We start from the raw sequence: 19,172 nt of genomic DNA, 5'->3' as shown, positions 1-19,172 counted from the left end.
TTGGTTTCCTGCAGTTCCATCTGGGGAATGACTTAAGCTGAACAAAAGTTTTTGGATTTTTTTTTTTCATTTGCTTTTATGCTTCTTTGATTAAGTTTATTTTGGTAGTTTTTTTCCCAGACATCTCCTAGATAGCTTTTATCCATAACTGAGTGCAGTGTGTGCATACTTAATAGTATATTGTTCTACTATATCTCTCAAGTGTTTAATATGGACTGGTTCCAAAGCCAAGGGAAATCAAAAGGGGTCCTTCCCCTGGCTGCTTCAGCCTTCGCATCAGGCCCTTTGTGAATCAGGTTGTGGCAATATGTGCCTTGGTGACTATAAGATGCTCTCTCACTTATACTGAGTTACTAACAGGAACAGAACACATAATTTTCTTAAAATTGTTGCTTTAAAAACTGCATTCTCTTGAAGCCTCTCTGCTTTATTCCTCCTTTCAGACACAGATGCACTGACATTGTTTATACATGGTTGTCACTCTGAAAATTGTCAATAAGCTCTTTATATTTAGCTGCTTGAGCACAGTGGAGTTAATCCAAATATCCCTGATCCTTCATTACTGATACCAAATGAAGACAATGACTGCAAAGCAAATGTCATTGACTCTCTCTAGTTTACTCCTGAGAGTCAACAATACCATATCTTCACTTGCTGAATTCAAAGAGAAGCTTTTCAGCCATTTCTGTTTTGCCCTTGTGTGCTTGTCTAAACTCTGATTTCCCTGAATACAGCTTTTCAGACCTCTGCTTCTGCTTCTTCCACTTGCCACCCTTATGAGTGAGAGATATCAAGGCTGGCCAGCATTTAATACCATAGGAGTCTATCATTCCCTGTAATGAGCTGTGAATCCATTAAAGGATGAGTGTTGGGATTAAACAGTAAGATCTGAGTGCTGCAAACAAACTCAGCACTAGGGAGAACAGATGGAGAATGGCAGATATTTAAAAATGAAGAAAATAAGCAATTAAAAAAGGAGACTTAATAAACTGACATTTTTCTCTTTACATGTATGTTGATATCAGAGGTATTGGTACAAAGGTTGGTAATGGCTGGGATGTTGTTTTGTGGCCAGAACAGTTGCATTAGCCCTATTCCATGTACAGCATATTAAAATAGCTTTAGCAAAATTACCTAACAGTGGGATGCTGAAATATAGATAAAATGGGAAAGAAACAAAAAATGGAAATGCAGGCCTAACACTTTCCCCAGTCCAAATCATTTAGGTCAAATTTATGATTGGCTTTGTGATGGGCAAAAGTGGATGCATCTTTTTTATTTTTCTGTGGTGTGTCTACACCTGCTATATCAAACATGAGTATGAGCAGCCATGTGGAAACCATGTTTGTAGGTATCAGAAGAAACTGAAATCCAGGCTCTAATTTCTGGCATCAGATTCCTGTCACATGCTGTATCATGATGAAGGAACAAGAGGAATACATGGGTCACATCCTCAGAAAAGAAATACTGCCGTGGCCACTGCTGTAGCAGCAACAGCATATCAATTTATAGGAGCTATGGAGCCCGGGCCAATGTTTACTTTTAGGTTGTGATTTAGGTTTTCACTTGTGACGGAGACTATTTTAAAACAAACCACTGACACCTCCCACGCAGTCAGACAAACCCAACATGCAGGCACGACAACATGGCCATTTTCCTTCCCTCCTTACCCGTGTGGTGTAAGCTGCCTCAGGGTCGTCCTCCAGCACCCGGGACATGCCAAAGTCAGACACTTTGCAGACCAGGTTGCTGTTGACCAGAATGTTGCGAGCAGCGAGATCCCGGTGCACGTAGCTCATGTCAGACAGGTACTTCATCCCTGAGCCAATGCCACGGAGCATCCCCACCAACTGGATGACTGTGAATCTGCCATCATTCTTCTGCATATGGGGAAAAGAGCAAAATCACAGAGCATTAAGCTAAAAGCTACATTATTGCCACTGCTGAAATTGGCAAAGAGCAGAGCTGCGGATTCCCATCTTCTCGCAAATAAAATGCAATGTTATTTCCTCGCTCTCCTCACCAGTGTCTATAATTCACCAGTAAAGCAAAAACCCAAAGGTTCTGTCACAGCTTTCAGTGATGCAGTATCCTGTTTGCAATGAATCTGATTTTAATGAGTCTACAGCACTGCAATGCTTTCAAAAACAGAGCAAGTCAGAACTGTTCACACTAAACATGGATTATTTAAGATCCTACTGTTTTAAAAATTAATTTATTTTATAGTCTTCCACTTTATATTTATTCTGGTTTTCGATAGAAGCAACACCAGAAAACAGAATTTCCCAAGTACTAACATAGTTTCTTTAAAACTGTGCAAAGAGAAGGAAAAGGAAAAGGAAAAGGAAAAGGAAAAGAAAAGAAAAAGAAAAAGAAAAAGAAAAAGAAAAAGAAAAAGAAAAAGAAAAAGAAAAAGAAAAAGAAAAAGAAAAAGAAAAAGAAAAAGAAAAAGAAAAAGAAAAAGAAAAAGAAAAAGAAAAGAAAAAGAAAAAGAAAAAGAAAAAGAAAAAGAAAAAGAAAAAGAAAAAGAAAAAGAAAAAGAAAAGAAAAAGAAAAAAAGAAAAAGAAAAAGATGTTTCCCAGTATAAAATCTCCTTAGCTTTTGAAGAAATCACCTACCCTGAGGAAGGCATCCAAGGAGCCATTCTCCATGTACTCAGTTATGATCATTACTGGTTTACCTAGAGTGTGCAGAAAGAAAAACACAATTCCTTGATGAACACCAATGTTAATGGGATAAAAATGGCTTGCACATGATTTTACTGCCAAGACACCTGGCTTACACAATCTAATTTAATTTGAAATGCACCAAGCTTATGCCTCAGCTGTGGGGAGCAAGAGATGAAATATTACAGGACAGAAACATTTAATGGGCCCATTTGGAAGGTTAACCCTTGGGTTGACTCATTGACAAGGTCTTTAACTAAAGTGGCTCCTGTTCTCTAAGGAATATGTGAATTGATAATTGAGAATTAAGAAACAAAGATCTGTGCAAACCTGACAAAAATCTTGACTATAATAAATTGCTTGCAGAGCAGAAAATTATATTCGTGAATGCTTTGGTCTTTCTGTCTTTTTTGAAAGATCAGTGCTTTAGGCAAGTTGAAAGCTGCCAGGCGCTACAAGGTATTCCAAGACAACTGGATTCAAGAATGAAAAATGCAGGCTGTTCCTTTCAACCTTCTCTATCCTGAGTTTTTATTCTGTGTTTCCCTCATTATTTATAAATGAGCCAAAGCCATTTGCCTCGTGAAGTCAGCCAGGGGCAAAATGATTCAGTGCCCTGTGTCACACATGGGGCACAGAGCTCAGCAGCACCCAGCTCCCCATGCTGCACCAGGGGCCAAGCTGGGCAACCCGAGTAGAAATGCAATGTTACTGACAGGGGGATGCTTTCTAGGCACTCTCCTGCCTAAAACAACAGCAAATACACAAATAATGCTTGGTGTTGCCTTTAAGAGTTTCATAAAGATTATACATGCTGAAACTGAGAACACACAGGCACATACAAGGAACACAAATTATTTCACTGAGTTAAATCCTACTGCATATTTGACATACAGGTATTTTGTAGAAATAGGTCTGGTAAGATCTCAAAAGAGCGATGGCAGAAGTACAGAAGTAACTCATCAAAGGTCGAATGGCAAAAGCCCAGCCCCAAGATGAGCACCTGACAATCAGTGCTGTCTGGCATGTCAAACCTTCCTCTCTCTTATGCTTTACCTACAGGAACTATAGTTTTCTTCCTAAATAAAAGATGGTGTCCCAGAGAAACTCAGCTTTTACTTCCTGGAGCAGGTCTGAATAAGGGTACATTGTAGGGAAAGAAGGCTTCAAAGACCAGGTCACCCAGACTGTAAATAGCTCAATTGCATATTGGCATGGGAGGTATCAGAACTACTTAATTTTTCCTTGGTTCTGTCACCAGCAAGGATCTGCTCCAGAACAACCACCTCTAAAAATTACCCTACCATGAAATGTTACAGCATTTAAAGTTCCCCTAATAGTTTCTACCTCAGTGCATCTTTCACCAAGATTCTTTTCTCTTCATTTGTCAGGGATTTCTGGTTCTGAAGTAACCTTTTTAATTAGAAAACCATATGCAATAGGGACTGACTGTAGGAACATTTTACCACATTTCACTTAGTCCAACATCTATGTGCGATACGTAACTTATTTCACTCATCATTACTTATTTCACTTTTCCGGTCCCAACCTATCCTTTACAGGCCTTTTACTACTCCTGCTTTTACTTCCCTTCCCTTCCCTGCTGGTATCCAAATTATTACTGGTTTGGTCCCATGCAAGCTAGCATGCCTGTGAAATGCCATTACGGAATGTTGCAGAGAAGCAATGGTATTGCATAAAGCAAACTGCTCTGGAAGAAGGGCTGAGTGACCTTGGCTGAGCATATCCTTAAGTAAAAGGATGTGCTAAAACATCATCCTCCCTCTAATACACCTTTGAAAGCATTCTTTGGTAGAAAGAGGAAAAACTTCATGGCACTGTTTCATTTATGCTTTGCAACTGCGACGGCCACCCTTGCACTGAACAAATACAGCTAAATGAGTATTAATTAACCTTCTTCAATCAAAAGATACTATGTCAACGTAGAAGGGAAAAAAGGAAGACTCTTTCAGTGCATTAACATGTAATTTCATTACTCAGGCACTTCTTTAGCAGGGGAGGGGGGATAGAAAGAGGAGGGAGAAGTTACCATCAGCGAGTCAATTATTAAAGTACTTGACTAGCAGCCAATAATTTATTCATGGTTTTTTGCTGCCTCTCTCAACCCCCATCTATACCACTATTTATCTCACATTTTAATTTTCAGTTTATTAAATGCATCCATTTATCACAGCATTCAGAAAACCTATGGAGAAATGGAGATAAATGTGCTGTTAAGTAGCCCTGTTTCCCCAGGAGTGCAGCCTGCAGTAACAGAGCCGTGAGCATCACTTACTGGGAGCCGGGAACGGGGCACTGCCAGGTCATGCTGCCACCTCCTCGGTGAAAATTCCCAATCATTTCAATTCACTGACAACTGCATTATGCAAATGCCTACAGACATTTATGAGTGCTGGAGCTGTAGCAGCTCAGGGGCTTCCAGCCTCAGTGGGATTTCAACACAAAGATTCCCCTGTTGTCTTTCTTTTACTGAGGTGCTGAAAGAATCACTGTCTGAGGCCAACACCGTGCCTGATCACAGCCCTCCTTCCCCTTTGTTATTACAATCATGGAGAGAGACACTCAGACCTTCCAAATTTAAACAGAGTACTGTATTTTAATTTTAGTTTTGAAGGAGGCTCTCAGTAAAGGATGGCCAAAATTAGTCCCAACTGCTCTTTGCCTTTAAAAGCAAACTGCCACACACTGTATGAGCCATTTTCAACTGTTGAGAGAAGGCAGACCAGGAGACAGCAACAGAAATTAGCAGGGGTAATATTTCCAGAAACAAAAGTGGCAAAGAAAGTATCATCTCTCACTGACATTCAAGAGGGACAGAGTTTTACAGTGGAACTGATGGTTTTGATAACCTTTTATGAGAGGTACTTTGTTCTTCTAGTGATATTTTACTTTTCAACTTTTCATCCATCTCAAATTTTAATTGCTCCCACTATTAATACCCTGCCATTCATGTTCCTCATGCTGCAGAAGGTGAGCTTCACAAAGTCCACTCTGACTGCAGCTCACAAGATCACTGCCTGCTTTCTATGCTACCCTGAGATGAGCCCCAACACCCAAAGAGTCTTTTAGGATTAGCAATCAGAGCCAGGCTTTGCCACCATGCTACCCAGGGCAGCCGGAGCAGAGACTATACCTACACCATGGCAGTGGCACCTTGTCAGGGCAGACCCAAGCACTGGTGGTCTCACAGATGCATTTTCAGCTCTAGCCTACAGACAGCACCCAGCAAGCACTGTCACTCTCTAAAGCAGAGACAGACTTAAAAAACCCCAAGCAAAGCAAAAAGATCATCCAGGTAAATTCTGCAGAGTGAAATTAGCACACCTGTAAATCAGAGAAAAAAAATAAGCAAGTTTTACACTAAAATAGCTTGCTTCATTTCAAAGGCTTGCTCCTTTTATCTGTGCTTTGTACTTTAAACATATGACTGTGTAGTTTTGTTTTGGTATTTTTCCCCCATCATTTTGAATTCTTCGCTCACCATCTGCTTTTGCCTATCCTGTAACAATCATCTCAGTCTAGCAAAGATGTGAAAGATGCCTGCTTGGCATAGCAAGAAGGGATAAAAAAAAAGCCAACCCCTGCAGTATTAATTCCCTCTACAAAATCTTGTACAAGCTGCCTACAGATAGAATATCAGTTGAAACCGTAAACCCATTTATAGCTGACAACAAGATTAATGACTTGTCCTGCACTGATTTCCTCCTATTAGCTATCAGTGGATCTGTTCCATCTGTCATTTTACAGGAAAGAGGGTAAGAAGGAGAAAAAAAAAAAAAGCCAACACACACCACACAGACTTAATTTCTCAGTGACTTCTAAATTGGACTTGTCATGAAAATGACCTACTTACATTTAGTAACTACACCTTCCAAGTGGATGATATTGGGGTGGTCAAATTGTCCCATGATACTGGCCTCACTCAGAAAGTCTCTCCTTTGTTTATCAGTGTAACCAGCTTTTAGAGTCTTGATAGCAACACAGATCTCTCTTTTTCCTGGCACTTTGAGACGTCCACTGCACACTTCACCAAACTCTCCTTAAAGAAAAAGGCACAAGAATCCATGGTCACGAGCCTGAAGCATGCACTTGTGTTGTCAAACTGTTATGTCAGTACATTTGGGAGAACTGTCATACAAAAATCATAGGATCACACATTCCCTAAAAGCAAATTGAAAAGTGTATTTACAGAAAAAAATGCAAAAGTTCTGGCACTTACCCACACCAATAACTTTTTCAATCTTTATGCAAGAGGCATCGATTTCTTTGGCAAATTCCCTCACAGCTTGGTTTGGATCCTCATATGTAAAAGGATCCACATATGTTCTAACACCTGCAAGGCAGAAATGTTTTATTTGAAGTCACTGATCTACATGCTGCTGAACACAGAACATATGAGACTGAAGCCTTAATGATATACAACAGCAAAGAGAGTGTACAATCAAAATGTACTGTAAGCCAGGAATGAGTGATAAGGAAAGAAGGACTTAAGTATTTTTCCCCCCCCAGTGCAATATTTTAAAGTGTAAACATTTACTATTTCCCAATATTGATGTAAGGAATCAGGCTTTTGCCAATTAATGAGCTTCACAAATCACTGCCATCACTAGCATAACCTGTCACAGACCTGTGAGAGTAAAACACATCCCTTTGTCCTGTGGGAGCCAGGTCCTGGGTTTGGCACATGGAAGTAACAGTAGGATTAAGTGCTGGAAAAAAGGCAGCAAAGTTCACATTCCCTTTCTTGCAGGATTGCCTCTGGCCCATTCAGCAACTGCTTTAGCAGAATGTTGTGGGGAAAAATCCTGCCTAGAAATCAAGTGGCTAAGAACAGCTATCTTTCAATGGCAAAAAACAATGGAAAAACTTGATAAACCCTTCTTCTCTCTGTACTCTTAAAACATTTTACCCAGACACTTCTATTTTCCCTGTTACTGGAGTAAATTAATTTCAAAGCAGGATGTTTGCAAGAGAGGAAAACAGAAACCTGTTCACCTCAAGAGGAATGTAATCCCTTGTTTCCCAAGCACCAGAACATGAGCCATGTTTTACAACCCAAACCAAAACCCCCAAGCACCAGGGCCTTTTACCTTGGTTCAAGTGTTTCTCCTCATCTGCCTCTTGCTTTGCCTTGCTGTACTTACTGCGCCTGTCAGAACAAAACACAGCGTGTGAGTGCAAAATAAAGATCTCGCTCTGGAACAAGCTCAGTTGTCCTGACCTGCAGAGACTTGAGCTGCTGGCACCTGCCACAGCCATGACACAACACACAGCCAGGGCGGGAGGATCCTCACACTCTCCTACGTGTTATTGGCATCAACAGAGCATCAAAGGAAACACAAATCTATTTGTATCTCAGCATTTAAGAATGAAAAAAAAAAGTTTGTGCTTTGGCTGCTTTTCCTTCAAACTTACTTTTGCAATTGAGGGGCCAAATTGCTTTTTCACCCTACCACACAGGGATTGAAATGCTACCACAGAGATGTTTTGGTAGATTGACTTTCAAACATCATTAGGCAAATGCCAACATCAATACACTTATTTAACAGCAAATTTAAAACTGGAAACAAGTCTCTTAACACAGAAATCAGCATCTCAGCAGAAAAAAAAGAAAAACCACCAACCCTGACCATCAAAAATTAAGATCCCAAGGATGTTGCTTATTCTTGCTTAATTGAAGGGGCTGAAGAAATCCTGATGGCAGAACTCCTCTACTAACTCTCTGAGGTGGAGGCAATAACATGGAGTATGTTAATTCTATAGATTACTACTTCTACACCTACACCTGTGATATTGTAAGCTAGTTATGTATTTAATTAGTTCAGCTTTCAGCTCCAATGGACAAGGAGCACTACAAAAAGCTAATACAAGAAGCTAGTCCATTAGGGAGGATATTTAGGAGTCTGCTCAGCCAAATGTGTAGGAATTTGAAGTTGCCCAGCATCCAGTGGTATGTAGATGCAGAGAAATTATTTGGGGTTTTACCCACCCATCCTTGAGTGTTCAGAACAAAGCACAGAACAGACACTGATGGAGAGAAAGGCTTACTGTTGCTTACTCTCAGTCTGCCTGCTCCTGGGAAATCCAGGTTTCCCAGCCAGACCCAGGAGAGCTGACTGGCAAGAGGCTGGAGTGGAGAGAAGAGGGAAGGCAGAAGGAGAAACTGAGCTTGGAGAATGGGAGGGGAGAATGGCACAGCCAGAAATGTGCAGCAGCTCCCTGGAGTGGGGCAGGGGACAACCAGGCCTGCCAGGGACACCAGGGTGACACTGGGGTAATCAATAGGCTGAAAATGGTGAATAAGGAGAAGAGGAAAATGAGAGCAGGTACAACAAAGACCTAGAAGATGTGAGTTAAAAGGGGTCAAAAAACTCACAGATAACAGGAAGAGAAGACATAACTGAGAGCCTCACTTGCAGCACATCTCCCTGAGTCTTACCATACCTCTCCAGTCAGCAAAACCCCTCAGCCCCTTAGCAAAAAACATCTCACTTCCCACTCTGCACCTGCCCTGTGGGGAATGGCAGCTTCCCACTGCTGTCAGCTGGGAGGCCATTCCCAGCCTTTCCCTTTGCAGTCCTCGTGCTGGGTCATACAACACACTATGCCAAGAATAAAAAAATACAAATTAACCATTAAACAGAAGGAAGAAAGTCCTGTTTGACATGTGAAGACAACCTGATCTTTGAACCAAGGGTCACAGGTCCCAACATTGACAGGACTTGTGTCCAGACAGAAAAAGCAGGTACACATCCAACCACAAACCAGTGGGAGCTTCTTCTCTTGAAGCACAAATGGCTCCAATCACAAGAAGACCATTATTAAAACCCACACTGGATCCAAACATCCATTAAAACAGATTATTTGGCCCAGAACTTACAGCACTGGTATAACAGAGATGAGTAAAATAATGGGATTCTGCTCCCAGCTACTGAACTGTGTAAGAAGGAAGAGGCAGTACAAATCTCACCCAAGGCCACAAAAGACCAGGTCACCTAAGGGAACTGCAGAGATGGTTTCAGGTATTATACAACTTCTCTCAGAAGAAAGAAAAAAAAAGGGAAAAAGATGATTCTGCATTTTAATCAGGATCCTTCTAATTTATTTGAATAAATAAATTTCAGATGGGAAATACAAAATGCAAACAGACTTTGCATGAAAGCATTTTAAGTATGAAAACAATTCTCTTTACCTTATTTTTAAAAAAGTACAAGCACCCTCACAACAGATTAAAAAATAACCTTCCCTCCCTAAAACGCAAAGACAGCAAAAAGCAAAGGGAAACAAAGGGATTAGTGTTCAAGCAATGTAATTGTAGCTTATTAAGTTTAAATAATACATTCTAAACTAACTACCTACTTCCACCTCTCACCGTGTCACCTGTTGACCTCTCCTGCCTGGCTTTGGGCAGGACACTGCTGTGTGTCATTGTCCTGGAGAGCAGCCCAGGAGCCCCACGCCACGGGGCACAGGGCTGGGGCTGCCTCTGGGGCAGCTCACCTGAGTGGCAGAAGGGAGCCTTTGTCACAGATCTGAATCCCCTAATTACGGGGATTTTGGCAGTGGTGATTAAGTAGCCGGCATTCAGGAAAAGAACACAGAAGCTTTCAGGAACTGCAGGGGTCAGAGACAGGCAGAACTACAGGTGGGGCTGGTGATGAAGAGGAGTTAACAGCGGGGGGGAATTAGCAGGCACTGAGGTGAAACAGCAGGACCTGGTTGCCATGCCCCTGCTCCCACCTCCTCCTTCCCACACAAAGAGGGGATGGGGGGCTCAGGCACCAGGCTGGCAGAGCACCTGCTCCAACACCACCGGAAAAAGGTGGGCAAATGTGTCAGCAGAACCCAAGATAAACCAATCCATCAGCTGGAAGAATTTCAGAGAGAAACTTTCAGGTGACCAGAGGACTTGGTCAGACCATCTTACAAGCCCTTTTAGAAGGTGTCTCTCTCTGTTTTACACTTCCCCGAATCCTTTACAACTCATTTTGAGATGCTGCAATTTCCCTCGGCATTCCTTCAGAGCAGGGTTTAGGAACACCCATGCCATGTCCTGCCTGCTGCTCCATGATTGTCCCCATCCAAACCTCGGGAAGTTTAAAGGAACATTAGGCAGATGGTTCTCGCATAGCAGGACAGAGCCAAACAGCTTGAGCTGCCTGAAGGCAAAGTCCTTCGACCAATTCTGCTGTAAAGATGAATTTTGGGATTTGAACAATGTCTTGAAAAAAGCATGAGGCTAAATTACCAGTAATAACCCAGTGTTCAAAAGTGGGCACCCAGAGCATATGCCCTGTTCCCACATCGGCTCGTGGATGCAGAGAGGTCGTATCGGCAGGCCAAAGCACAGGTTTGATTGTACAAATATGACTTTTGGGTCATGATTAGATTACAAAACCTTCTCATGGGGACTCTCTGGACAGAAAAGCTTTTTCTCATCTGAAGTAATTTTGGAACAAAGTATAATTATTTTGCTATTAACTTCTGCTGGCGTAAGAACATCGTGAAATATCCCCAAAGTCCACACCTCTAAATGACATTGTGATAATGGTTAAAATCATTAGAGTTACAGTGAATGTTAAAGTAGATTCTGTTTATTGAGAGCTACTTCCAGCTACTGGAGAGCTGTGTATTAAGGGCTATTAATTAGCAAGGCACCATGCATTAGTATGCACAGAGTAGTTTCACTGTCCTAGTATTTCATTCATCTTGCTCTGTCTTTCCCCTTCCATGGCCTCTCTGAGAGAGACCAGTGCAGAGCCACGGAACATCCCCGAGCCCGTGGCCACCAGGATGCTTTTATCTCCACTGCCACCAGTGCCTGGACCCAGCTTTTGTCCCTGCTGCCCACCTGCTCTGCGGTGCCTTTGTGTGACTGCACACTCGTGGGCAGAGATAAGTGAGCAGACAGCCCTGAGCAGACCTGTCTGAGCCCAGCAGGTCTGTCAGTACCTGGCTCCAGGCAGCCTCTCCTCTGACAGCTTTATGGCCGATCCTAACGAGAATCAATACGAGGGCAAGGGGTTGACAGTTCATTTTCTAAAGAGTGATCCATTGAGGGCCAATCACCAAGCAGTGTTTATCAGCCTTGGGAAGAGACATTTTTTTATAGGGGGAGAAGGGGAAGGAATAATCTCAAAGCAGCTCGACAGGCTCAATTCTCCAAGGTGGCGACTCATAATTAGAAATCCAATGTATCCTGCTATCAATCCTACCTTAAATAATAAAGTGATCAATAAAAGCGGAGAGGAGATTAAGTCATCAAGCTCAGTGATGCTGTTTTCTGTTGCAATGGCTTTCAATAAACCTGTCTCTCCACACCACATTTTCATATGTTCTGCTCTTCTTTCCTCTTGCCAGCATGGAGGCTTTGAGTTTAATACCCACAGAAAGCGATCACAATGCACATCTACTTTCCAGATATCACAATCATAGTCACTTAACTGCTCCCCAGGACAATTTAAAGAGAGCAAATGAAGAGGAGTTTGAGTGCATTTACAGCTGATGCCATTAAACTGACCAACAGAGATTGACAAAACGTGCATCCCTCAGATCCCAGGCTGCAGATGCAGTAATGATACAGAGCAGTTTTATCTCAAAATTACACTGAAGCAAGATCATGCTGATCTTTTTAAACGAGATTGAACACAAACGTGAAGACAAACACTCACACTGTGTTTCTGCTACACTGTCCTCCCACTCACAGGATTCTTCCTGATGCCTGGGTTGAATCTGGGAGAATGAACAAGCACTTGGTGGAAGATTATGGTGCTGCATCGATGAAATACCCATCGATCCAGTTCTGCTGTGTTACTGCTTCTGATGCTGAATGACTGTGGCTTCCATTTTACAGTCATATCCCCTCACACAGGAAGGTCTAGTACAGACTCATAGACTAATACCGAAATCACCAGCATGGCAGTCTGATGGCTTAGTTAACAAAAGTGCCGTTGTTTATTCCCTGTCTGTCAGGAGTCAGTGCAAGAAAATCTACTGTACCCATACCATTAAACTTAACTTCAAATTACACTAACCACAAATCTCTAGCTGGCTTGCTTCTCAATGCCAGTTATTGGAATCAGCTTTGCATTTGAAGGGCAAATAGAGTTGGAACTATTGCCATTACATCACATGCTGCTTGGTACTAAAGTCGAGAAGATCAAAGCTACACGGGAGAAGGCTTGTAATGCAAATGTACTGTTTATGATGCTAATCAAAGAATTTAGCTTTGTTTGGAGGAGACAAAAAGCTCCCTGATGAAAGAGAGAGAGGGAGAGAGAAGCTTAAATTCTTACCTCCTGCTGATGACAAAGGCTGCAATGAGAATGACCACAAGAACAACACTGCCAGCCACTGAAACAAGAAGCACTGTGGGATTGGTACCATCGCCAATGATGGGGGAAGGAACTGAAAACAGAAAAGGGAGTATTTGGGTCAGACAACCTCAAAAAAATCAACCTACGTAGCACTCAATGAGCTTTCTGGCTTATAAAGGCAGTTTAGAGTAGCACTCACATCTACTTTCAGGCCTTTATTATATAGTCATTTGACACAATTTTTCCAGCTGCTAATGAGCTAAAGACATGATGTTTGATAATGATTTGGGGAGTTTCAGTTCACCAGGAACATGGATTCCCTCTCCTTCTCCCCTCCAATGCTGCTCAGAGGGTATAATGACTAAGTTTTTTGCCTTTCTAATTGCTTTCCACACTTCTTTCCTCCTCCTTTTTCTTTCAAGGGGACCAGATGATCACTCCACAACTGACAGTAGGAGAGTAAGTAATTTTAAAATGCCTACTCTCCTCCTGATGGATTGTTTTCAGTTGTTAACATCCTGAATGATATTGCCACTAACTGGCATGACCTTAAATTGATTTAAGGAGACCTCTATGTCCAAAATAAAATAGGTTTGGTCACAGTGCCTTTCTGCCACTGAAAAGCAAACATTTTGGGGGCTAAATCTGCATGTTTCCTTGAGCAAAGTGAAAAGCCTTACTGACAACATAGTTTGAACATTCTTGTCTTTATCTAACTGTCTAAAGAAAAGTGCAAGTATGGGAGCTGATGTAGGACACCTAACTAATCTGTGTCAATAGCTTGTAAGGGGGAGTAACAGGGCTCTATTCTCCTTGAAATAATGTATTCCAGAAACGTGCAAATGTCTACTTTTCTGAAAACAAAATCTCTCAAGCATCAGTGGCTTCCAAGAGTTTACAAGGTGCCTGTTTCCTTACGCCACAGTGAAGCACTGCTAGAATCTACAATACAGCATATCCAAATAGATGCCTCGGGCCAGCATCATGCCATCACCAACAGCCATGTGGCCACAGAGGAACATTTTCTCAGAGCACACACAGCACAGTCCAAGCATCCATCGGGAAACTCCCACACACAGCCCAGTTATAGCTGCACTCTCTGCTGGAGGAGAAGCAGAAGAACTGGGTGGGAATGCCATTACCTGTGTTAGTGGTGAACTCGAAGGGCCCGCTGAAGTCTCCGTAGCCTGCTGCTGTCCTGGCCCGCACGTGGAACACGTAGGAGGTCAGGGGGTTGAGGCCTTTGATGTCGGTGTTCCTGGAGGCCGTTTTCACGATGCGATAGCTGCGCTCGTTCTGGTCCTGCCAACGCAGAGCACAGCGGTGATGGAGTGAAACTGTGAACCTGGAACCCCAGTGCCTTGCCAAAACTGTCTCATGAAAGATGAGTAACAGCAATGGAATTCTCAAAGTACATCCTGAGGGCTCCTGCTGCTGGCCTTGCTCAATCCCCCTAGCACTGTGTGCTGCATGGGGCTCTGAGCAAGCCAAAAAAGGAGGATGAGGCAGTACGTGTGACGCTCATATATCACTGATTATTTAAGAAGTCACACAATGAAAACCTTTGGAAAACAGCCAAGCATTCAAATAGGATCCTCTTGATGAACAAGCACATTTTATTCACACATGCTAGCACTTTCTTTTTCTTCCTACCAGCTAGAAGCCATATAAAAAAATGAAAAAAATATTTTAAAAAAGAAAAACTTAGAAAACGTCTTCCAGAAAGTCCATTATTAAAAATTGTTCTATTTTTGGCTAGAAAATCTATCAGAAAATGTAATAATCTAGCTTCCCGGCAAATCAGATGCCTTTTAATGTATGTGGAAAGCAAGTAAGTGATTTTTTTAATAAAAAAAATTAGAAGTATTCGTGTGCGTGCGAGAGACAGCGCACAGAAGCAAGAGCAGGTAATTGTTCATTTTTGCAGAGAGCCTTCAAAGAAAATAGCTCTTTTCATAATTCCCTACTTGAGAAGTTATTTGAAGGAATAACATCTCCCTCTAACTTGGAAAGTATGAAGAATCTAATTTTCTCTCCTTATTCTCTATTAAAAGCCAGTCAGTCCACACTATCACTCTAAGCAGAAGCTGTCGGCAAACAGATCTTTTTATTATGACTCGGTTATATACTTCATTATTATACTTCTGTCTATGAAGTAAAGTTAATGTCTCACTTCTGCTGAACACTATTGACTCTCATTATAAATGTGATTGCTATAAAAGCTCAGTTTCTAGGTAGGAAAGAAATAACAAAATCAACTCATACTGTACAGTGGGAACAGCCTATGAGTGTTACTCTTTCAAGCAACTATTCAAGTGCATGAAATCCTTAACTGGATTTTATTAAACTGAATCTATTTGCTTTCAAATGATGGAATCCTATCTGGAAATAAACCACATTGGAATGAAGTAAAAAAGCTGTGCCCAAGCCCAAAGGGAACTCCTTGCTTGTCCATTTTGAGCAGTACCTTTTCATAGTATTTGACCTCATACTCCAGGATGACTCCATTTGGCCTGTCAGGTTCCAGCCAAGCCAAGGCAACACTGTGCCTTGTTATCTCCTTAGCCTGGATCAATGCAATTTGGGATGGAGCTGCCAGGAGGAAAAAAAAAAACAAAAAAAAACAGACCAAAATTATAAGCAATCATTTTGTTTTAATGAGGAACATGTATTTTTAGTTGTAACTTTCACAACATGTGCACTTTCAGAAATCATGTTTTTCTTGGGGGGTGGGGGTGAGGGGAAATCAGAAACATTAAAGATTTTTCCTGTTTTCTCTACCAAAATTACATTTAATCATCTCTCAGAAAGATTGGGTTTGTATGCTGGACAGTACTAGATAGGTGGGTTTTGAAATAACAACACAGTTGTCTAAGCACTGCAATGTTCATGCTGCCCAGGTAAAAACCTTCATAAGAGATCAGGGTACTAAAAGGATCTCTTATTTTTGTCCTGTGTCATTTTGGTCCACAGTCACTCTCTTCTTCCATCTCCTAAAATTAACTGATGTTATTCCATTAGCTATTTACTTTAAAGGATTTATGAAGTTCCTGAGATTCCTATCTTGTTTTCTCTAAAGCTGAGAAAATATTGCCACTGAATTTTGTAAGGCCAGAGTAAAGCCAAATACATATGAATTTGGGCCCTCCCACTAAAACCAGGAAACTTGTATTTCAACAGTCTGAGCCAATTTGTGCCTCACAACTTGCCCTGCTTACGCCCAAATCTATGAGCAGTCCCTGGAAAATGGCCAAGGGCCAGATTCTGGCTATGATAGCTCCTTCCCAGCCAAAAGATACCAGAGACTGATCCACTGTGTGCCAAAATGGCATCTCCTGACCCTGTCCCATGTAGTGCTGCACTGATGCCATGAATAGAAAGAGCAGGATTGCACCACCAAGGGTAAGGGCTGCAGCATTTTTGGAAAAACTCTACCTAGCAACAAGCTAAACTCCAAGACCCTTTAAACTGTATCTGTGTCAGTAATAAAGGCTGCAATGAAGAAGATAATGGAAAACATCTCTTTGTGCACCGTGCACTGTCTAAAGAGCCCCTGCTAATGCTGAAGTTCAGGTTTCTGACTGGCTGGAGGACAATGCCTTCTCCCTTTGCCTGTGATAGCAGCAAATTCATGGCTGCGCTGGGGAACGGGTTTTCTGAAGATTTATGAACCCGGCTGCCCCTTTCTTGCTGTTGTGTTGCTGTGTGGTCACATCTCTAGCCAGCTGTTATCAAGCTCTTTTGATGCTGACAATAGCTGGTATAAATGGTGGAGTCTCCAGGGATGAAAAGGGACATTCATGAAATTTTTAATCTTATCTAACAAAGCTGTCCTGTATAACCAGAGATTAGAGGTCTTCCTAAATTGAATATATTTCTTCTTTTGTCCTCCGATGCTGTAGCTGCTCTTTTTCCCCCACTTCCCTTTCTTTTTGTTTCTTTTTCTACCTTAAACTTTGGGATGATTATCCCTGAAAATGTTATAAAGTTAAAGGTATCCTTGAAACAGATATCCTTGAAAACTACCAAGAAAGGCAAATAAATAAAACAGTCACTTTAAATGAAAGGAAAATTGAATGTTGAAAGCCTCAAACCTACTTGACCATATCAGACAGTTCTGATGGAAGTGAAAATAACCGGTAGATGCTGCAGTCACAAAAGGGTGTCTCCTCTTGATGTGAAACCATCAGGGAGCTGCTTCCCTATTTACTATTTGACAGTTTGGCATCTCTGTTAGAAATGCCTCCAAAACCTTTATCTCTTTTTTCTTTGTCTGTCTCTCACAGGCAAAGGCAAATACTGAATGACAGAGGAGACTATAAACACACAGCCAACAGGGAGGATCCAGGTGTGCTCCATCAAATTATATCTGTGGCACAACTGCAAACCTGCTTAATAACCTCACACTTCCTCAAGAGAGAATCAAACCTTTTTTTAATTCCCTCTGCAATAAGAATACTGCTCAGCTAATAAATTAGAAATCAGATTTGTTACCCTAAAACACACACGCACACGCCATTACTGATAAACCAAGCGGAGAGAAATCTGCTTAGTTAATCTCTGCCTCATGCAGGGCAGACAAGCAATTCTTTTTACTGAGAATCCATCACTTATGCTGGTCTGACCTCAAGAACTGTAGGGATAAAGTTCACTTTCTTTCCTTTATCCCCTCTTTAACTTCCTTGGTTTTCCATTTCATTTCAGCAGGCATCTATATTGGAATTTAGTGAGTCCTTCAATATTGGGCTGGTAAATGCTGTATGAAAACACATTTTCTCCCTGTTGTAAAATGGCTATTTGCAGCAGAAGAATTCGTATTAACTAAGTCTTCTAGTGAAAGACTCTCAGCTTTATATAGCTTTACAAGTGCTTTCTCACTTCCCCCAAAAAATGGACAGCTGATCTTAGGCACTACACCATACTGGAATAAGAAACACGCTCCTGGCTTCCAGGACACAAAAAGGATTTGTACATCAAAATTCCTTTGTTACTCCTTACACTTCTAAGATTGGCTCTAATTTTTTCCTTCCTATCCTTTATATGCAAATTCATCCTCCTTAACATTTAGTATCTTCTTTTGTCATGGATTCTGCAGATGAACCATTTGTTCCTGACTTTGTTCAGACTGCACATCCTGTCTCTCCATACGTTAAACAGAAATCCTAAGAATGCCAAAGTCCAACCACAGAATAGCAAGAAGTCTTCAAGAGTGACATCCCTGCAGCACAGACCTACAGTGGTCTATGCAATAGGATGGTGAGCTGAAACTCTGAGGTCCTACAGTTATCCCACTGCATGGATACAATCCTCAGTTACCAATTCCCTTTTATATCTGCAAGTAGCCCTAAAAATCAGGTCTACTTTTTCCCCTTGTTTTTCTGGATCCATCATCTGACCTGAAAAACTGGACTCCTGGAAGAACAACAGTTTCTCCCTGCACATGTATCCCCAAAGGGCCTAAGAGTCTGGTCAGTACTGTCCAGGACAAAGAGGATGTCAGCACTGCCAGCTCAACATGGCACTCCAGGCAGCAGACACAGCCTTCTGAGTGAGCTTGTGCAAAATATTTACGTTCTTTGTTCTTCTGCCTTTTGCCTTTAAATTGCCTCTTAGGGATGATGTGAAGATAAACATGTAACAGGTTGTAAAATGATGCTTTGATCACAAGCAGAATAAAAGAGAGAATACTCTCTTGTATGTGCGTGGGCTAGCTGTTCATTAGATGCACACATTCCTACATAAAACACATTGAGGACAGCTTGACCAAAAAGAATAACGTTCCCAATTAAGGTGTTCACAGTAAGATCCCATGAAACTTATGGAAGGGGGCGGGAGATCACTTTTTCTTTCACCTTTTGCACTTTCCTCCACCCTGCTCCTTTATGTTTGGAAAGGAACAGTAAGCAATGACTTGTTTCTCAATCATCACTGCTTACAACAGCCAGCTTTCTGCCACACGTGCACAGACTGCACATACCAAGCACCAATTCTACCAGAACAGCCCATTTCACAGAATGAGGTATTTTGGTGTCTAAAAAGGGGTCTCCCCTTGAACAAAAGCACCAAGTGTAACTTTCCTGAGTTCAAAGCTCAGCAGTTCCTCTCCCTTAAAAACCCCACTCCCTACTGATGTGAATGCTGCAATTTTCTTTCATCTACTTCCTCAAT

The 19,172-nt window shown here is 41.7% G+C and overlaps 1 protein-coding gene across 1 annotated transcript in view; it reads right to left on the bottom strand.

Annotated features, from left to right (window-relative positions):
- The window catches only part of EPHA4 (EPH receptor A4), a 104,319-nt gene that overhangs the window by 11,815 nt on the left and 73,332 nt on the right, over positions 1-19,172 (bottom strand). Inside the window, exons 6-13 of the mRNA XM_053951474.1 lie at positions 15,472-15,596; positions 14,147-14,306; positions 12,984-13,095; positions 7,779-7,837; positions 6,908-7,021; positions 6,542-6,727; positions 2,620-2,681; positions 1,671-1,880 (exon numbers count right to left, since the gene is read on the bottom strand). Of these exons, the coding sequence (XP_053807449.1) occupies positions 1,671-1,880; positions 2,620-2,681; positions 6,542-6,727; positions 6,908-7,021; positions 7,779-7,837; positions 12,984-13,095; positions 14,147-14,306; positions 15,472-15,596 (1,028 nt within the window). The remainder of the gene's footprint in view (positions 1-1,670; positions 1,881-2,619; positions 2,682-6,541; positions 6,728-6,907; positions 7,022-7,778; positions 7,838-12,983; positions 13,096-14,146; positions 14,307-15,471; positions 15,597-19,172) is intronic.

Source organism: Vidua chalybeata, chromosome 10 (genome assembly GCF_026979565.1).
Source record: "Vidua chalybeata isolate OUT-0048 chromosome 10, bVidCha1 merged haplotype, whole genome shotgun sequence".
Lineage (NCBI taxonomy): Eukaryota > Metazoa > Chordata > Aves > Passeriformes > Viduidae > Vidua > Vidua chalybeata.
The sequence above is the reverse complement of the archived record's forward strand: the minus strand, read 5'-3'. Positions and strand labels throughout refer to the sequence as shown.